Source organism: Bombyx mori, chromosome 11, assembly GCF_030269925.1.
Source record: "Bombyx mori chromosome 11, ASM3026992v2".
In the NCBI taxonomy this organism is placed as follows: Eukaryota; Metazoa; Arthropoda; class Insecta; order Lepidoptera; family Bombycidae; genus Bombyx; species Bombyx mori.
In genome coordinates this window covers 5,258,546-5,279,320 of record NC_085117.1, presented here as the reverse complement: position 1 = coordinate 5,279,320, position 20,775 = coordinate 5,258,546, and the positions used below count along the sequence as shown (strand labels likewise).

The window sequence follows — 20,775 nt, the reverse complement described above, 5'->3', positions numbered from 1 at the left end:
TAGATCTTTGCAATGAATTTCAGATTGCAGTTATAAAACACGACTTACCATTTAAATTTATAATATATATTTTTTTTACAATAAATGCATAATGCCATACAGTTTTATATTCCTATCTACCAAATATCAATAGACTGGATACATTATATTGTCAGGCACTGCTATGCTTGTCAACGTCAAACTTAGCGTGAGTAAATATTTTTGTGCAATCCCTACCTACATGACGAAATAAATAGCCTTTGTGAAATAAATCTTATCTCAGTGTAACACAATTACATACATTTACCTAATTTGATTAGAAAAAAACTGCTCTGTAAACCGATGGGCTGTTCGGTTTAAAAGATTTTAATATTGTTTACGGCGCCTTGTTGACACAGTTGCGTTATTTATTACATTTTTACGTCACATTTAATAATTTGGCCGGGTTTCTGTATTGTGATTGTTGACTCACAATAGTCGTCGACTTGGCGTTGCCAGCAGCATTTCAATGTGACCTTGACTAGAAACAGCTGTTACGGTGAGTACCTGCGCCTTTTTCAATTTAAAAATAAATGTAGTTTTTTTTGGGATGAACCGCCAAAATCCCTTTGGAGTTTCATAATTCTTTACGTATGATGTTGATCTAGGAAGTTTATGACAAATATTGTTTTTTGCAATTTGATAATAAATGTAACTTTCTCTTTTTCAATTTTTAATGGCTAAATACTTATCAAAAATATGTAATTAAAAATCATTTATTTTAAAAACGTGTAAAAATGTGTATATAGAATGATTGAAATATTTTTAAAATAACCATTCAAATAGCATCAATGAAATGAAATAAATCATAAATAGTTAAAAATGAAATAAAAATTATAATTAAACATAATTATAGACTCAGATATACACAAATAAAACATAATTGTGGTCTACATTTAGAATTTTGGATAATATGTGTATATTCTGTCATTGGAACATTTTTTGAATCATATTTGAAAAAAAATATATATTAAATTATTTTTTTGCTCTTAACTGTGAAAAGAGTTTCCAAAACCTATAATACATATTTAATTCACAATACTGTTCTTAAAAAATTGCCTCAAAAGATTTACAGCATGAGATTGTGATTTCTTAACAAAATAATTTCCAAATTAGCATCATTGTTTTGTTCTGAAAAAATTGACAGTTCTAGTTCAGTAAAATAACTGAAAATTTACTTTCAAAATATATCTAATTGCATATTTTTTAAATGAAACAGGTATCCAGTAAAAGCTCCTTATTTTCGTTTCATTTATTAGCAATTTCATGAATCGCAGATTAAATAAATGCGACCCAATTCCTTTATTTGCAGCTGAAGATTTTTTATTCACGGGTCTAATCGGTACATCAGTACATACATATTGATAAAAAGGATTCCAATATGTAGGTATCCAACTGAATATCCTTTGTAAACCCATTTTTCCATATTCAAAGTGCCTGTATTGGTGCATATTCACAGAACATATACCCTGTGAATAAAGAGCTTTTACTGTATTTTATTTAAATATTTTTTTTCTTGATCATCTTCAGATCATCTTTTTGAACTGCTAGTCTTTATTTTTGTTCACAGTCATAAGGATTATAACATACTTAAACATAGGTGATCATCACCCTTGAAAATTAAGAAAATTAGTGCTATCTATTAAATCTGTTCACATAGTTTTTGCAGTAACAAATATCCATTTCAAAAATAAAACTTTATAGATTTAAACAATTTTTTTTCCGGCATGACTAATGTTTGAAATAATCATGATGCAATATTTTAATATAAGTGTTTCACAGTTGTTAAGATTAGAAAAAAAAAAAATATCATTTCATAATATTAAATCAGATTATATCATTTTTACCAGAACAATATTTGTAACTGCATTAAAAAAAAAAAAGAGTTAAAAGCTACTGGTTTATGAAAATGAGTAGGGCTACATATTTATGTATTTCAAAAAAATAATAATGTTCCTTAGCACTTTTGATTACCAAGAGTGACAGGAGACCTTTCCTCCAATGGGCTTTATGTTCTAATACATACAATGACTACTTGTGATGCTAGTATCTTGTGAGCATGGTGGAGTAGTTAAGCTATAAAATCGAGATTTAGACCTTATGTTTCTAGCTTGTTGGCAGCATTTGGCAGCATTTGCATACATGTCCATGGGCTCAACTTTCAAACAGGAATTTATTTTATTTTTATTTTTTTAATTTATTGATGCACAAAACAAATTAAAATTGTTACAGGAATCACACGACTTTGCTATAGAACTAGGATTTATCATATCACTGTTAATCCAGTTGCATTTGTTTATGAATTATCTTTAAATGTTTAAATTTAAGAGTATATATGTATGTATTTCAGTCTCTGGTACCTATAACACAGGGAATCCTAAATTGGGGAACGGATGATCGTGCGTGATTTGTTCAGTTACTTAGACCTCTTGTGAGTTCGCACGGGTAGCTATACCACCGCCTTGCGTATTTCTGATGTGAAGCAGTAACGCGTTTCGGTTTGAAGGGTGCGGCAGCCGTTGTAACTATACTGAGACTTTAGAAACTCATATCTCAATGTGGGTGGCGGCATTTACGTTGTAGTTTATAGGCTCTGGTAATCTCTCAACACTGGCTGGGCTGTGAGCTCGTCCACCCATGTAAGCAATAAAAAATAATAATTTAGTCAGTATATCTCCAGAAATGGATGTAATGTGCTCTGCGTCAACACTGTCCCGCGGTCTCAATAGCCCCGACTGGGCTCCGGCCCGGTCCGAGGTCGGGCGCCGGTTATGAGCGGCAGGAGTTTTTAATGAGGTTCAACTCCCACACACCCCACCTGTCGCGCGGGTGGGGATCCGGCGATTTTCACATGTGGAAAAAAAAGTATATCTCTAGAAAATGACTGAAAAACGAACATAAGTTTGCCTGTTCAACATTCTTGGCAATAATATCTGGATTATGCAAAAATCTAGATAGATATCTGTGCCAAGATTTCAGAGTTTCCAAACAAAGTTTTGCTATACTAATTCGATACTTACTGTTACGGTTTAATGTTGCTTTTTTTATTTCCTATGTTTCGTATACTTCACAGTTGAAGTAGTCGCGGTCGACAGAGGTATTATTTGTCGACATTTCAATAAGTGTACTAAATAATTACCGTCTATTTTTCTAGAAAATTAAACGAGATTAAACCTTAAAAGTAGCTGTGAAATGGTTACTGGCGTATTATTAAAAAAAGATGCACATTTTCTATGTCTATTTTGTTTTTGGCGCGTACGGTAAAATGGGGCGATTAGGGATTGAGAGGCGAATCGGGAAAAAACCGGGAAAATCTTTCGACGCTCAATATAAGTTTTATATTCGTTGCAAAATCTTCCATTTTTTGTAGTTTAATAGTAGAATGTTGAAAGTTCACAAAACAACTCTGAATATGCATGATAATAGCTGCTAACTTATAAAAAATCGCGTTTCAAATTAACTTCCTGTGGTGGTAATTATTTTAGTGCTAGAAACTTTGCTCTCTTTTATTTATTTGATAATAACAGAAGACGACTATGATTTATAAACGTTATTTAGTGTTTGAACCAGCATATATATTAAAAGTAAGTCTCAGTTGTTATTGGTTTTAATGTATTTGATTAAATAAAAATACATGTAAAAATCTGTTGTTTTTGGGGATATTGGGGACGTCTTAGGTACAAATAACAACGAAAAAGGGGTCAATTGGGATGAGAATACGTGAAATGGAAACGACCTAAGTATAAATAGGTACAGGTTTGTAGGGTTGTATAAGTAGTTATAACAATATTTTTTAAATTTGTTGGTAAAAATCTGGTTTATTCGAAGCGAAATTGGGAATAAGTCTTTAGTTGAAATAGATAAGCAATTTAATATAAGTAACTCGATTTTGCAGAGACATGTAACAAGATCAATGAAATCTCAAGGTGGACAAAAATGTCTAAGTAATACATAATAAAATATTTAATATTTGTTAAGAGTGGGGGTATTCATCTGATTAATCCATGGAATAACCGACACACCTAATCTCTTAACCCAGATAGAAATATCAGCACTGTCGATTGCACCTATAATTGAGGTGATGTCTGCCATGTACTTTTGTCAGTTTTTCAATTTTTTTTATTGATGATCACTTTGTTGGTGCAACTAAATAAATAAATAAATTAAAACTATATATAAAAATAAAAGTAGTGCCAACCCTAGCAAATTTCTCATTTCGTCCCAATTAACCGCAATTTTCGGGTAAATAGGGATTACACCTATTTTTGCATTTTTGCTTAAACTGGAATGCTAGTTGCATCATTTTAAATTAGACAACAAAGATGCCCCCAAGACACAATCATTTTGATCCTGATATAGCATTATATACATCAACAACTACCTTAAAATTGCTCATAAAGTTGGAATTTGTCCCTATTCGCCCCATTTTACGGTACCGTACCTAATTCCGGAATCAATTCTGACAGGATTTTCAGTACCGTAGTAGTAGTTGTTTTATTTTCCAACTGGAAAGGCAAAAGTATAATACCACATAGCCTAATCTTTTATATATTGTTTTTAAATGAAATATGATATTATGAAATGACATGAAGTTGATTAATATGAAACATGGCATGAAATGAAATGAAACCGTAATGGAATGAAATGAAATGAGATGAGATGATATGGGATGAAATATAATCTCAGTAAAATGGTGGTCATTTACTGAGACTTTTTCAGTGGAATTTTTGGAGGATCCCAAGAAGTTACGCTCAGCGGCTTTGTTTAATTTTCCCACATTTGTGCACTTTCACAGATACCAAACAGTTAATAAACCACCGTTATTACACATTTAAACTTGGAGAAACACTAAATAGACAAAATAAAACAAAACACACAACTTCACTTCTCGCGTTCCCGCCAAAAATCCCATGATTTTCATTGACAAGTGGAGAGTTTTTGACATGTTTCAGACAACTTTTATTACGGAAATATTCAGAGCTGCAACGTGATTTTGAATTGTCATTAGAATGTACTTCTACGTGAAAGATTTTTCAGTGATTAATACAGGCTACTAATATAACAAGATTTAAAAAAAAATCGAGGGCTAAAAGGCTATTTGGTTTAAGCGACATTACGCTTAATACGCGACATTTATTTTTGTCAAGGTTAAAGGTCCGTTTTATTTGGTATTAACAATCAACAGTTCGAAGTTTTTATTTGAGCTTCAATTAAGTTTACTGTATTGAAATAGCGGAAGAAGATTTTTTATGTTATTATTTCCATAATTTAAACTTCAAATGGATCTCCTGCAAAATTGCAAAAATTTCGCTAAAACCAAACAGCCTTTCACCCCTCGATATATAATATGTATTCCTTTTTGTGTTTTTGTCGCGAGACTTAAGCGATCACTTCTTTTGTCATCAGATAAAATGGATTCGTTCTTTAGCCTTTTCGATCCTACCGACGGAGGTCAAAATAAAAATAATACAAGAAAAAAACACAAAATCGATTCGGATAGCGTTAAGAAAAAAAATGAACTGCCCAAAGGTATGTACGAAACCACAGATAATTAATATAAATGCTACAATTTTTTTTTGGAATTTACTACTGGTAGCACTGGTAGCCTCGATTCTGGTTTCATCATGACTAGCAGGCAAGCTCACGGCGCTCAGCCTAAGAGTACTAGCTAACATCTACCCTAGCAAGAGCAGTTCTTCGCAACATTTACTGGTGGTAGGATAACTTTTGAGTCCGCACGGGTAGGTACCACCGCTCTGCCTATTTCTGCCGTGAAGCAGTTAATACGTTTCGGTTTGAAGGGTGGGGCAGCTGTTGTAACTATACAGAGACTTTAGAACTCATATCTCAAGTTGTGTACCGGCATTTACGTTGTAGATGTCTATGGGCTCCGGTAACTGGGCTGTGAGCTCGTCTACCCATCTATGCAATAAAAAAAAAGACGTGTGGCACTCGGGGACTGCCGCGGTAAAGCTATTGCAAAGCATTTTTTATCAACTTATGCAATTACAATTAGACAATAATAATTTAATATTAAAACAATAATAAAAATAAGACCACGCTATATTTATAAACATTAACAAAAGCAAAACATTAACTGTCCCCTTCACACTCATAAGCTAGACCGCGTAAGAGAGAGATGGGCAGACTTTTCATGATGCTCATGCAGTGCGACGTCACGCCGCGCGCTTATTCACAAACACTACACTAGCGCAACGTGTGAATGTGTGAACGCGAGCCACATAGTAGGCGTAGCGGGGGTGTCAGGTTATTTTCGTTACGGAATTTCTTGATTCAGTCGCCGCGCTCAAGGCCTGCGATAGAAGCTATGTAATAGCTTAAAAAGTGTAAATTTCTCGCTTCTCGCTTTGATAATGTTACTCTGTCGATGCTCTACCCTCATCCAGGGAGGAGGCGAGGGAGACGCTCGAACGGCAAGCATGAATCTCTGCCCGAGGAGTCCTCGTTCCTCTGCGAGCCTGATCTGAGCAACGGGATCGTGGTCAAGGGTGTCAGCTACATCGAGAATTACATCGAAATTAATACAAAGGACGATGGTAATGGCCTTTTTTATTAACTTTTACAGCATTTACGTCACAAAGGGGACGATATAAGCAATAAAAAAAAAAACTTTGACGTCACGTCACGTAAGGGCCGGAACTCTGATGTTGAAGGCGGGTTAGCTTCGCGGTAGAAATAGGGGGGGTGCTTTTAGCCATGGTCTTAGTGTTTTGTTAAGTTTCACTTTTTACCTTTAGCGTGGAAATTGGTACCCGCCTGCAGGATTCGAACGCAGGCAAAATCTGATGTATTAATGGTGAATTGACGGAGGCCTCTTCAGTGTATTCAATTGTCAATTAGCAAGGTCCGTGAACATTCGCCATGATGTCGAATCTCAAGGTGCGAGCGTGGCCATCAAGACGGAAGCCCCTAGGGTCGTTTTCAAATTTGGCGCCAAAAGCGATTTTTTTTATTGCTCTTGTTGGCCGACTAGCATACGGCCCACCTGATGGTGAGTGGTTACCGTCGCCCATGGACTTCAGCAATGCCAGGGGCAGAACCAAGCCTTTTTTTTTTTTTTTTTTTTTTTTCCTACCTAAGCTGATAGCCCTAGCGGCTATGTCAGCGTAACCCTAACTTTAGTAGGTGAGCTCACGGGGCTCAAACCTGACGATGTTGCTAACACGCAAGAGTCGTGCTTCGCAGAATCTACCACCGGATCGGAAACGCGACCCACTGAGAAGATCCGGCGAGAAACTCAGTGGGCTGTGTCTGAGAGTTAATTTACTCGTCGAGCCCTTCGTCGCAAGCGACGGGTTCGACGAGAACGGTGACCGGTGCTTGAAGTACCTAAAAGCACCGTTAGTGGATCGGGAGGATCCGAGATGACGTGTTTTGGGCGACGTCGACTGCTTTCCATTCTGTCCGCAGGATCGGGAATGTAGTTACCGGCGGCCACGATGAGAGGGTTCTCGTGTCGTGCCGCTTTATCGAAGTGGCGCATGGACGCCGACTGAAGATACTTACTGATGGACTCTAAGTCCAGGTCGTCATGGAGGTCGACGTTCCTGACGAACCACGGGGCTCCGACGGCTATCCTGCAAAAACGGGATTGAATGATTTGAAAGGATTTTAAGTGTATGCGGGCCGCGTGAGCGAACACTACACTTGCATAGGTCATGACGGGGCGTATGCAAGTTTTGTAGAGTGTCACCTTATTTCTAAGGGACATTTTACTTCGCCTACATATCATCGGGTAGAGACGTCCTAGGATGAAGGCGGCACGGTCGCGTACCGTCTTGATGTGGGGGCGGAATGTCATCCTACTGTCGAGGGTGACGCCTAAATATTTGACCTTCGGGGCCCACGGTATGGGCTGGTCGAACATCGTGATTGGGCGAACGGCGGGGGCGGGGGTGTTGACGCGCCTAGTCGGGAGAACCAAGCCGCTGCCTACATATTTGATTTAATTCTCATAACCTTAACGTTACCATAATTATAAGTACAGTAAATTCGTTGTCATGACAACAGGCAGGTGGTCCTATAACTATATATTCGTAAACACTGTTCAATTAGGAGTTATACATTACCAACTACCCCAAATCTCATTCATATCACTGGTTCGAAATTCAAATTCTAACTTGTTTGCTATTTTTCCAGTAATGCGTGTTGGAATTCGGCAATTTTATTTAATCAGTATATAATACAATAATAAAGAAAGAAACTAACTGGATATTAGAAAAAAGTAAATGAATAAATAAATATAATTTTTTTATGGAAAATTAAAGACATTTTAAATTCATGAAATCGTTACTTTTTGGCCGCAAAATTGAAAACAACCCAAAATGCTCTGCGTCATATCTGGTAAGGGTAAACTTCGGTAAACTAAAAAAGAAAACCGTGCTTTTTTCCGACAGACGACAAGAGGCCCAAACGCAGAAATTCTAACCGCAAATCACGCCGGAAAAGGACTAAAACCACGCCTATTAGAGAGCAGGCCGATGCAGAACTGAACCCCTGCGTAAATCTCAACAATCAGATAGTTACATGTAAAAAAACCGATGGAAGCGTCGGTAAGAATGTCAATAAACTGACGGACGACAAAAAAAGGAACAACCAAACGAAATATGACGATTTCGATGATAAGATGTGTAACGTTATCGATGGCCTGGAAGGGGTCAGCCTGAAGGAAGACTTGTATACGTCAGGGGAATTCAACACGGGGGATTTTGACGAGGATTGGGACGAGCCCGCGGCTGAGGACTCGTGAGTATACCAGGGATTGTCTTTTTTGGTTGATGGACATAGGACCGGTGTCTCGTGAGCTGTGTATTTCGGTCTTCCAAGGTAGTTATGTGAAGGTTGCTCAACTATAAATCGATTTAAACAAAAAAACCAAACGAAAAATCTAGGATTTTGCGTAATTTGTCCAAATATCTTTGTTAGGAAGACGCAGACAGCCTGATTACTAATACAAATTTATCCTTAACACTATAGACGGACTCTCTCTTATGTAACGTCGGCTGGCTTTGGTAAATAGGCGAAATGTTTCAGCGATTCTGATTACGAGGATTCGGCCGATGAGGTATACGGGAACCTGCCCCCCGAGCCCAGGTTCGGGAACGTGGAGTACAAGCTGCAGCTGGTGTCGCTCTGCGAGAAACGATTCCAGCATCTGGTCACCCAGGTCTGTGTAGGAATATAGTTTTAGTGCCTAATGAAATTGGGTTGCGATTGCACGAGTTGCAATGTGGTGGTTTCGTTGGGCGACGAATGAAATAAGAAGGGCTCTCTCTGCAGCTGAAATGGCGTCTCCGGTCGGGGGGCGGCCGGTGTGTGTACGTGGTGGGAGTGCGGGACTGCGGCGCCGTGGTGGGGCTCCGGGCGCGCGCGCTGAGGGGCTCCCTGCGCACCCTGCGCCGCATGGCGCGCGCCCTCGCCGCCACCCTGCGCGTCACCACCAGGCGTCTGGCGCCGGATCGCGCCGTGGCCGAGGTGCACATACTGAAGGTAACGGGTCGGGAGTTCCGGTCGGGCGCCGCACGACGGAGCCGCCCGCAGTGACGCCTCCTCCTGTTGACAGCTGGCCGACCCGCAGCAGAGCATGGAGCTGAGGATCGCCGTGATGGGCGCCAACGAAGCTGGGAAGTCCACCTTGATCGGAGTCCTCACGCAAGGCAAGTTCTTACCAGAGGAGTTGAGACTGAGTATAGTAATATTATTGGTAGTATTATCTTTCATATCTTTGATAATAATACTAATAATAATTTTGCCACGTACCATCCGACTTTGGAATGAGCTCCTCTCCACGGTGTTTTCCGATCGCTATGACATATCCTTCTTCGAACGAGGCTTGTGAAAGGTATTAAACGGTAGGCAGTGGCTTAGCTCTGCTCCTGGCATTGCTGAAGTCCATGGGCGACGGTAACCACTTACCATCAGGTGGGCCGTATGCTCGTCTGCCTATAAAGCAATAAAACTGGTGGTAGGACCTCTTGTGAGCCCGCACGGGTAGGTACCACCGCCCCGCTTATTTCTGCCGTGAAGCAGTAATGCGTTTCGGTTTCAAGGGTGGGGCAGGCAGCCTTTGTAACTATACTGAGACCTTAGAACTTATATCTCAAGATGTGTGGCGCATTTACGTTGTAGATGTCTATGGGCTCCAGTAACCACTTAACACCAGGTGGGCTGTGAGCTCGTCCACACATCTAAGCAATAAAAATAAAATAAAAATAATATATATTAGTACCCTCTCGGTGATCGCGGCCCGGGCGTGTCCCGGCCACTCACCGCCAGGGGGCCGGGTGCTCGTTCGCTTCCTTCCTTCCTTTAAGAAGAAGTATAGACGAATCGACTTCAATCACGAACATTCTCGAAATTATCAAAATGGCGCGTCCGAGAACAGATGAGGGTACGGCGTGAGCGCGAGGGGCTGCCCTGCTTGAGGCATGAGGTGGAACTCTCCATCGTGCGTAAGCACTCGTCCCTGCGCCGACAATACACGGAGCGCGTGAGCGTGTCCGCACGAGCTCAACGACCCCCAATTTAGTTCGTTTTTCATTGCGTTATCTGAATTAACCTGACTTCACTGCTGGCACTGTCCAGCTGGTCCCGGCCCGCGTGCCTCGGGGGAGTGGGGGAGACGTTACCGCTGGGGTCTGTTGCAGGCGAGCTGGACAACGGCCGGGGGAGCGCCCGTCTGAACATGTTCCGGCACCTGCACGAGGTCAAGAGCGGCCGGACCTCGTCGCTCAGCCACGAGATACTGGGGTTCGACGCCCAGGTCAGTACGCAGCGGCCGAGCTGGTCCCGGGGTGCGCGCCCTTACTCCGGTGACCACTTCATACCGTGGCTTGAATTAATATCAGGCAGTGGCGTAGCGTGACGGGGGCGGTGACCCGCCCCGGGCGGCACTTTTTAGGGGGCGGCAAAATTTCACAATAAATTGTAAAAATATTTGAACCATTCATATTTTTATCGCAACTACAAATTTGGACCGATTGAACTGGCAACACCGTCTATACTGACTCGCGGGGATTTCCCGCATTTTATAATAGTAAGGAAGTACGTGATGCTTCGACAATTCAAAGAAAGTTGTATTGATGGATTGTCAGTTGTCCATTTCACATTGACGTATCGTAATTTATATTACCTACGTGCAGTGGTTGTGATTCAACATTGTGAAAATTGAATTTTTCCTCTTCGTTTACCTGAATTACACTGTGTAAGTATTAAATACGTATTTTATTTATGTAATAGTATGTTGGACTGTCTGATATGTTGTTCAAGCTTATATAATATAAGCAATAAATTATCATTAAAATAAAAAAAACGGCCAAGTGCAGATTTTCACTCGCGTATTCACGGCTCCGTACAAATATTTACGGTTTTCAGATTTTTCCCTATAGAGAAATGTTCTGTATGATATACCTACCGAGATTCCTATCACATTTCATGTATACAGGTCAACGGAATAGAATATTTTTTGAATATTAGAATAAAATTCTAGAACTAATGTACAGTATACGTCAAAGTGAAATACCTAAATAAAAGGGCGGCAAAATTGTCTTCCGCCCCGGGTGGCTGACACCCACGCTACGCCACTGATGTCAGGGTAGTTAGTTGGTAGCTGTTGGAGATCCTGAGGAGAAATCCTCGCGCTGATGTCGACCTACTACTTTGAAATGTATTTAGACGCGTTACTTCATTCTATCTAGACGAGCAGACACCTCAGTTGATGATAATGTAGCGAATGTTGGGTCACGTGTGCTACGTATCGGTAAGTGGTACCCCGACTTGATAGCAAACCTCTCTGTTGACTGTACTGACTCTGACGTCTATCCGTGTCTGCTCGAGACGAGATCGCGTGTAAAGGTAGCGTGCTGCCCAGGGCAACGTGGTGAACTACGGGTGCTCGGAGCTGATGACGGCCGAGCGGATCGGCGAGCGGAGCACCCGGCTGGTGTCGTTCATCGACCTGGCCGGCCACTCCAAGTACCAGCGCACCACGCTGCACGGGCTGGCCGGCTACTCGCCGCACTTCGTCATGCTCGTGGTGAGTGCCGCTTCATCGCCCCTTCATTGTCTGTTAACTTGTGTTCATTATTTGTGTCGAGTGCTCGGGAGAAGCGAACTAAGTTTCATTTATTTCCCTTGTAAGCGGACGAGCATACGGCCTATCTGATGGTGTGTAGTTATCGTCGCCCATGGACGTCAGCAATGCCAAAGGCAGAGCCAAGCCGCTGCCTACCGTTAAGTACTCTCCGCAAGCCTCGTTTGAAGAAGGACATGTCATAGCGCTCGGGAAGCACTGTGGAGGGAAGCTCATTCCAAAGAAGGATGGCACGTGGCAAAAAAGACCTCTGGAAACACTATGTATGAACGCAGTGGCTCCAGGTAGTATGGATGAACTTTACTACGGCGCGGGCGGTGCGATAGTAAAAACGAGATGATGGAATCATTTCAGTCAGTTTCTCAGAGCATACCGAACTGAAATCCCTTCGTAAACCCAGAGGTTCCAGAAATAATTAAGATTTTTTCGGTGAACTACATGTCCTGGACAAAGCCGGATGCAGCGACTGTGTAATAAGCACGACGTATAGACAGACCCTTAGCTCGACCGCACGCGGATCAGGGAGGGACAGGGATCCTTAATGACCCCCATTAGATCTTGTATTTGTGAAGTTGTATCTCGAAGTGGTGTCGATCTAAACATGAAGTTCAACGGTCGCAAAGTTCCATGAGGGAACATGGCTCCGGTCCTAATGCGGCTTCGTGGCGCACAGATATCGGCGACGGCCGGCATCACGCGCATCACGGAGGAGCACATAGACCTGCTGCTGGCGCTGGACGTGCCGTTCTTCACGGTGGTGACCAAGTGCGAGCTGGCCGCGGCCGCCGTGCAGGACGTCGCCGCCAAGCTGGCCAAGCTCCTGCAGCCCTACAACAAGGTACCGCTCGCGCGTCCACCCTCAGCCCATGGACATCGCCGGTGCCTACTAGTACCACCAGTCAATATCACTTGACGATTGCAGTACCCTGGTATAATACTCAAGGGACGCTGTTATCCGTCTCTGATGAATAATTCAGTGGCCATGTGACACCCGCGGGAGGGGATGGAGTTCCTCTAGAGGGGCACCACACGGGTAATGGCTGTAATGGACTGGACTTGTTCCTGTCGACCCGAGGAGTTCAAACTCGAGGGTTGCTGTCGAAGAGTTCCACTATCGGGAGCTTATTGTGCCACCAGGTCGATGGTACAACGTGACTGTCGTTCGAATCCCAAAAACATAAAGGCTACGAATCGATACGACCGCTAGAAGTGTGTTACATTCAATTTCAAACATTCCCAAGTAATTTTCGGAAGACTATACAGTGTGTAAGGAATTGTTTTTTTTTATATTCTTCGCCATTTTGTTTATTACCTCGTGTTCTCCGAGTGCGCTGCCTTCACTAATCTGCGCCATTTTGAGAAGGTGGCACGACATGAGAACCCTCTCATCGTAGCCGCTGGAAACTACATACCCGACCCAGTAGACCGAATGGTAAACCGTCGACGTCGCCCAAAGCACGTCATTACGGATCCTCCTGATCCATTAACGGTGCTTTTAGGTACCACAAGCACCGGTCACCGTCCTCGTCGAACCCGTCGCTTGCGACGAAGGGCTGCGTGGGTGGGTCGCGTTTCCGATCCGGTGGTAGATTCTGCGAAGCACTGCTCTTGCTAGGGTCAGCGTTAGCAACTCTCCGGTTGAGCCCCGTGAGCTCACCTACAAACGTTAGGGTGAAGCTGAAATAGCCTCTCAAGGCTATCAGCATAGGTAGGAAAAAAACATAAAAAAAAAAATCACTAATCTACATATTATGGTAGCTTTACTAGTCTGCCTATAGTGGCCTATACTATAACATCGGGAGACAGGATCTCGAGGGCGACTTGGCTAGAGTTAAGCGGACGCAAGACGTCCTCGTCCGACCTCCAATGTGCCCACCGCGTGCAGAGTCCGTGAACCTCACCAACGGAGCCGGACTGCAGTACGTTGTCATGTTTCCAGAGACCACTGCTAATAACAGACGAGAACTCTGCGAGGAACTGCGTGGCCCCACAGAAGCTAATTCTTGACACGATCAATGACAATGCCTCTGAGGATAAATGGTGAGTGGTAGGACACTAGCGTTGGATGGTGGTTCGCTACAAACATGTCCTGAAATGATGTCTGAAAGTGGTGTTCACGAGTCATCTATATAGGATCTGTCTGGTTGTTGCAATCTGATGAACCCCGAGTTCTTTCACCGGCTTACCCATTTGCTGTTGCTTATGGTCATTGCCAAAGCAAAAACCAAATCTCATCTAAGAAAAAATTGTTATAATACTGAAGGTTCTCCAGTAATACCGGTTAGGCTTCACGGAGATGTGGTGTGATCAGTAATTAGATCAGTGACTCCCCCCTGGTAGCGAGGATGCTTCGTGTGAACTATATCACAGCCCACCTGGTGTCAACAACGTAAATACCGTCACCCACCTCGAGACGTGAATTAAAAGTTTCCCCGAATCCTGATCACGCCGGAGCAAGTCACCGTCGTCGCCCTAGACACGTCCTTACGGATCCATCAGATCCAATAACTCTTGCATTAGATACCTTCAGCTCTAACACTAGAAGCAGGCTGAGGAACCCCGGTAACCGTACTCGTCGAACTCGACAAATAGGTCGACGTGCAACCTAACCCATGCATCAGCCCGCTGAGTTTCTCGCCTGATCTTCTCAGTGGGTCGCGATTCCGATCCGGTAGTAGATTCATTCGCGAAGCAATTGCTCTTGAGTTGTTAGGTCTCCTTCGGAGGCGCTCGGGCAGTTGTTAGCAAATCCCACCCCTCCTGGCTGAGCCTTTGCTCGCCCACCTGTCCTGGTGAAGCTGGAAATGCCTCTGGGCCACCAGTAATCTTTCAAGCATAAAAAAAAAAAAAAAGAATTAAAAGTTGCATTTCCGTAGCATTGCGGCTGCCTTCAAATCGGAACTTACTATATTGCCTTGCAGCGGAAATAGGCAACGTGGCGGTACCTATCCGTGCGGGGTCGCAAGAGATCCCACCACCAGCCTGACTCTGATAGTTGCTGAGAGCCTTTTAGATATATTCAGTACTTAGTTATTAAGATGAGTAGAGAAGCTTATGCTCTATCTTAGCCTCAAACCGAAACGTACTATTGCTTCGAGAAACAAGTAGGCTGCGCGGTGGTGGTCGCTCCGTCGCCCGCAGCTGGTGGTAGGGAGATAGCAGAGTTGTGTGTGTCCAGCGTGATGCCGGAGGTGGCGGTGTTCCCGGTGAGCTGCGTGCGCGGCGCCGGGCTCGGGCCGCTGCACGCCTGCCTCGCCTCGCTCGCTTGTCTACTGGCCACACCCTCCGCCGCGCACTACAACACGCTGCCGCACGACGTGAGGGCATTAACTTCGCTGAGTTACCGTGTCGCTTGTTGCAAGTGTCCCACTGACGAGCGTGCCGTTTTGCAGGACACGTGCGAGTTTCAAATCGACGAGATATTCCACGCGGGGGAGTCGTCCGGTCCCGTGGTTGGGGGGCTGCTGGCCCGCGGCAGGATCCGGGAGGGGGACGACCTCCTGATGGGTAACGTACCGCGCTATACAGCTTGTCCAATATTGACGCCCATGCATGGTGTGTGACCGGTGTGGTGTCGCAGGTCCGCTGGACGACGGGCGCTTCGTGTCGGTCCGCGTGGTGGGCGTGCACCGCAACCGGGCCGCCGTGAGCGCCGCGCGCGCCGGACACACGTGCTCGCTGCGACTGCGGGCCCAGCAGGCGCCGCGCCCCGGCATGGTGCTGCTCCGGCAGGTCGGTGCGGGGACGGGTGTGGCCGGGCGCCAACAATGTGATTCATTGTATTCAATTCATGCCGTTGTAACTATACTTGAGACCTTAGAACTTATATTATCTCAAGGTAGGTGGCGCATTTACGTTGTAGATGTCTATGGGCTCCAGTAACCATTTAACACCAGGTGGGCTGTGAGCTCGTCCACCCATCTAAGCAATAAATAAACATAAAAATTTGACATTGACATTGACATTTCAATTTTCCCATCTTTTGAGGAGTATTCAAATATTTCTCTGCCTGGCAATTCTAAACGCACATGCCGATTACTGTTATCATAAATGATCTGTAGTTATATTCGCAGCCTTCAGACTCTTCGGGCCTTCACTGCAAGAGCAACAACGTGGGGAGCTCTGTGGAGGACGCGATGACCCTGGCCCGAGCTCAGCAAACGCTGTCGAAGCCCGACGCCGACGCGACCAAGAACACGTTCGAAGGAGCCACCGATGACATCCAAGACGACGGCACGACTAATCCTAGGGGATGTCTCTATTTTCAGGTACAGAGAATTGTAGTCAAGTGTCAACATTGTTTACATTACAGTTTTGTGATATTTTGAATACATCAGACGACGCATGAGATTTCAAGTCTTAAGTTCTAGAACCTTCTATTGCAATCGTTCGCAGGCCTCTATACACCTTCTGAGACATTCGACCGCCATCTATAGAGGGTTCCAGTGCACAGTTCACGTCGGCAACGTCACGCAAACAGCCATCATCCAGGTGAGATGAGACTCAGCATCTTAGGTGACCAATTATACTTCATTGTACTTGCCGAAATAAAGTTGTCATCTATGTATACTACTAATTCTAGTTGTTCTGATCTCTATGAAATTAAGTTATCGCTGGAGATTCACATCACAAATGGACACACAAATCATTGCCTTGAGGCTTGAGGTCGAATATACGGTGACTGTCGTGTAGCTTTTAATGGTGATACGTTTTTGCTGTAGTGGAATCGTGAGTAATGCTCGCGTGTAATCAAACGTTGTGCGCTCAGGGCATCATGTCGGGTACGGGAGAGCTGAGGGCTGGCGAGTCGGCCTCCGCCCTGTTCCGGTTCGTGCGCAGCCCCGAGTACCTGGTGCGCGGCAGGAGGATGTTGTTCACTGCAGGACTCGGCACCAGGTCGGTACTGCCGCATTCTTAGACTGTAGTCTGATCTTACACTGAACGAATGCTAACCTAATGCCCCTTTTGTAATTTACTTTACAGAGCCATAGGGAGGATAACGCAAGTGTTTCCGCACGTCCCTTGAAAGTCCTAAACTACTATATTTGTGTCTAAAGCACAGAATATTGTATTCGTGTAAATGTAGAAGACGACAACAAAATGTTATTCGTTATTTTCCTCAAGTAACGTCACCCTAGCGAGGAAAACCGAGATATTTAGTGGAAATGTTTGGTGATACTACTTTATCATATATTTATTTATTATATTTTTATGTGATAGTATAATAATGATATTGGATTTAATGATTATTTTTGTTTATGTGTATGTGTTTGTTTGTGTACTTAATACGGGAGACGAATTTGAAGGCGGTTATTAAATATGAAACATTTGAATTGAATAGATTTGAATGAATTGTAATACTAAATGTTTCTGATCTGATTTCGTGTTAGAATATGATCAAAATATTTATATTTATGTTCGTGAACACTAAGGTCGCTGTAAACATATTAATGAGTGATTATATTTTTCTTGTATATCAGTTGAAATTGAATTAGATTTAATTAATCGGAATGAGTATTCACTGTGAAACTAGATTAAGTTTAACGTTGGCAACATTTAGCGAGACACTCGAAACGTCAACGTCAAGTTGACAGTGACAGTTGATTTCTATCAACATACATCATGTTGATTGTAATAAGAGTGATATGGTGGAGGGGGCAAGGGGTACAGTCGGTAATGTCTATCGAAAAGCGACCAGTGTGCTTAGTGCGAGTTTTTAACAGCGTCCCTAGCGGCAAACGTAGGCAAACGTTCCAACTCCATACGAATTTGAGTTAACTTTTACACTATCGAGAACGTTAAAAAATTCGCACTAAGCACACTGGGGCGCACAAAGATGGCGCCGAAAGTTTTTATATTATAAATTACTACGCTGTTTTGGTGGGTACTTCAGTCGTATTTGTAATAATGCCTTTGTAGGCAGACGAGAGCATACTGCCCCCCCTGATGGGAAGTGGATACCGTCATCGCTGGGGACACAGCCGAGCCGCCACCAATAGAATTTACTGCTCACAGCTTTTCTATCTTATCTCCTCATATTAGACAGCAGTCACCAAACAGAGTTCCAAGCTTAAACATTTGGCGATATTTTAATGAAATATGACAATCATTGTGATCATTTTTACTGGTGGTAGGACCTCTTGTGAGTCCGCACGGGTAGGTACCACCACCCCGCTTATTTCTGCCGTGAAGCAGTAATGCGTTTCGGTTTGAAGTGTGGGGCAGCCGTTGTGACTATACTGAGACCTTAGAACTTATATCTCAAGGTGTGTGGGGCATTTACGTTGTAGATGGGCTTCAGTAACCACTTAACACCAGGTGGGCTGTGAGCTCGTCCACACGTCTAAGCAATAAAAAAAATAAAAAAATGACTACTACCGTCATATGTGAACTAATGACAAATTATCGAATAATGTTTTAGAAGATTTAAGTGAAACGGAACCCCGTCTCGGCGAATAATGTTGATGGTCATTAATTGAAATGTGTGAACCTAAATTTAAAAAAAATGGGGTGTAAATATTATTTTCAAACTTTCTTCCATTCGTATTTCTTCCGCTCCAGATGTATACGTCTGAAGACACTAGCTTATTTTAGTTTTTGCACGGCCTACCTGGTCTACGCTTTAGAAAGAACAGCGCGTTTGAAGTCGTCGTGACCTAAAGGATAAGAAGTCGGGTGCATTCGTATCTAGCGATGCAACGGTGTTCGAATCCCGCAGGCGTGTACCAATTTTTCTAATGAAATATGTACTTAACAAATGTTCATCACGATTGACTTCCACGGTGAAGGAATAACATCGTCTTTAAAAAATGAAACCCGCAAAATTATAATTTGCGTAATTACTGGTGGTAGGACCTCTTGAGTCCGCACGGGTAAACAAATTTAAAATGATACGGAATATTCCAGAATGAATGAGCAATAAAATAATCCATTGTGTTTTCTGTAATATTTTAAGAAAACAACATTTAAAGCCCTTAAATATTTTTTTAAATTAATAATTTAAATGTTTTTATTCGATTATGCAAAACTGAACTAATCTCTTCACTGAATGACAAATAAGTAGGTCAGTGAACCCGTCAAAGAAAAATGTTTTTATAAAACTAGGGTTTTAAAGGTTTTGCTTTACTTAAAATATATATTAGGCGTTTTAGCTCGCAAAAAATTTCCTCGAAGAGTGGATCAATAGATAGTGTTATACTCTTCTAATGATCCTTATATTCTGGAAGTGACATGTTTTATGTTATTATTCATTGAATAATATTTCCGCTAGAGAAACTATTACTTGAAAAGAGCCCTTGATTCTCAGTGAAACGAAATATTATTTTATTGTATTATCTTGGCTTTAATTACTTACTTTTAAGGCTGTATTTTGCTCTGAATAAATCAATTTTGCATATCGATTTTTTTTTATTTCGCGTAGTGTTGCAGTTTTTTAATTATTTATGTGATTTGTGTTTAATACATGCGTGTACACCAGCCTTTTCCAAAGTGAGCGATAATGCCCCCTTGTGGCGACACAAGGCCACTCGCGGCACCGCGGTCATATATAATAATCAATTCCATCATGTTCACTCCAAACACACGAGTATCATTGCCGAATGAAGAAACTAAACTAGTCAAGGGGGGACTAGGCACGTGCAGTCAGTGGGCTTAGTACGAGTTTTTTAACGTTCTCGATAGCGTAAAAGTTAGCTCATATTTGTATGGAATGGGATCGTTTGCGTACGTTTGCCGCTAGGGGCGCTGTTTGAACTGTATACAAAATTGGGTTAACTTTTACGCTATAGAGAACTTTAAGAAACTCGCACTAAGCAGACTGGAGGCCGCGCGAGGTCGCCAGCGGCGATACCGGGGGCCACTGCCATTCCGGTGTGACTCGGCCCATACAGCCCGTTCACACATGGTCTCCGTTTTACTGGTCAGTTTTGTCGGATACGTTTTTTGTCATCGATGGAGCATGGAGTTGTATAAACGACTTCACATATCGTCTTTTCGCATTAAAAGTGTACAATTTCCAAAAATATTCGAAATTGAGTTCATATGCGGAATCATTTGGTCTCACCAGTATTTTTCTCATAAATACTGTCAAAAGAGCGTAAGTAGCTTAGTTTTAGTTTTTTTTTAGTTTATCTATATTTTGACTACTTTTAACAAAATTAATAAATAATTTTATCTCACTTTAAAATACAGATAATTCAAGTGGTAAAAAAAAATTGCAAAGATGATTAATATTAAAAATATCATATGTTAAACCTTTAAAACACTCTCCTGTAATATTTTGTAAGTTTTGAGATTATATGGTTTTAATGCGAGAAAACGATATGATACAGTATTCAATATACAGTAAATAAAAACGATCCGGTAAATTATGACATTCCGTTTTGTCATCGAATACTGGTTTTTTTTTCTACCTAATCTGATAGCCTTGAGAGGCTATATTAGCGTCGCCTTATCTAGTAGGTGAGCTTACGGGGCTCAAACCTGATGACGTTGCTAACACGAACCCTAGCAAGAGCTATGCTTCGCAGAATCTACCACCGGATCGGAAACGCGACCCACTGAGAAGATCCGGCGCGAAACTCAGTGGGCTGTGTCTAAGGGTTAATTTACTCGTTGAGCCCTTCGTCGCAAGCGACGGGTTCGAC

General features: G+C 42.6%; 1 protein-coding gene across 2 annotated transcripts; it reads left to right on the top strand.

Annotated features, from left to right (window-relative positions):
• Positions 1 to 130: 130 nt before the first annotated feature.
• On the top strand, positions 131 to 19,528 carry LOC101740446 (GTP-binding protein 2). Of its 2 annotated transcripts, none has more exons than XM_062671029.1 (18): positions 131 to 187; positions 5,425 to 5,547; positions 6,426 to 6,575; positions 8,436 to 8,784; positions 9,073 to 9,205; positions 9,319 to 9,528; positions 9,602 to 9,695; positions 10,686 to 10,801; positions 11,909 to 12,073; positions 12,804 to 12,968; positions 14,070 to 14,170; positions 15,309 to 15,447; positions 15,523 to 15,637; positions 15,711 to 15,862; positions 16,204 to 16,398; positions 16,526 to 16,621; positions 16,899 to 17,026; positions 17,114 to 19,528. In XM_062671029.1, exons 2-18 carry the CDS (start codon positions 5,430 to 5,432, stop codon positions 17,154 to 17,156), a joined length of 2,469 nt encoding a protein of 822 aa, XP_062527013.1. In that variant the 5' UTR covers positions 131 to 187; positions 5,425 to 5,429; the 3' UTR covers positions 17,157 to 19,528. The 2 variants fall into 2 exon arrangements, with proteins under 2 accessions (XP_062527013.1, XP_037870083.1); XM_038014155.2 differs by having other exon boundaries at positions 137 to 517.
• Positions 19,529 to 20,775: the final 1,247 nt, after the last annotated feature.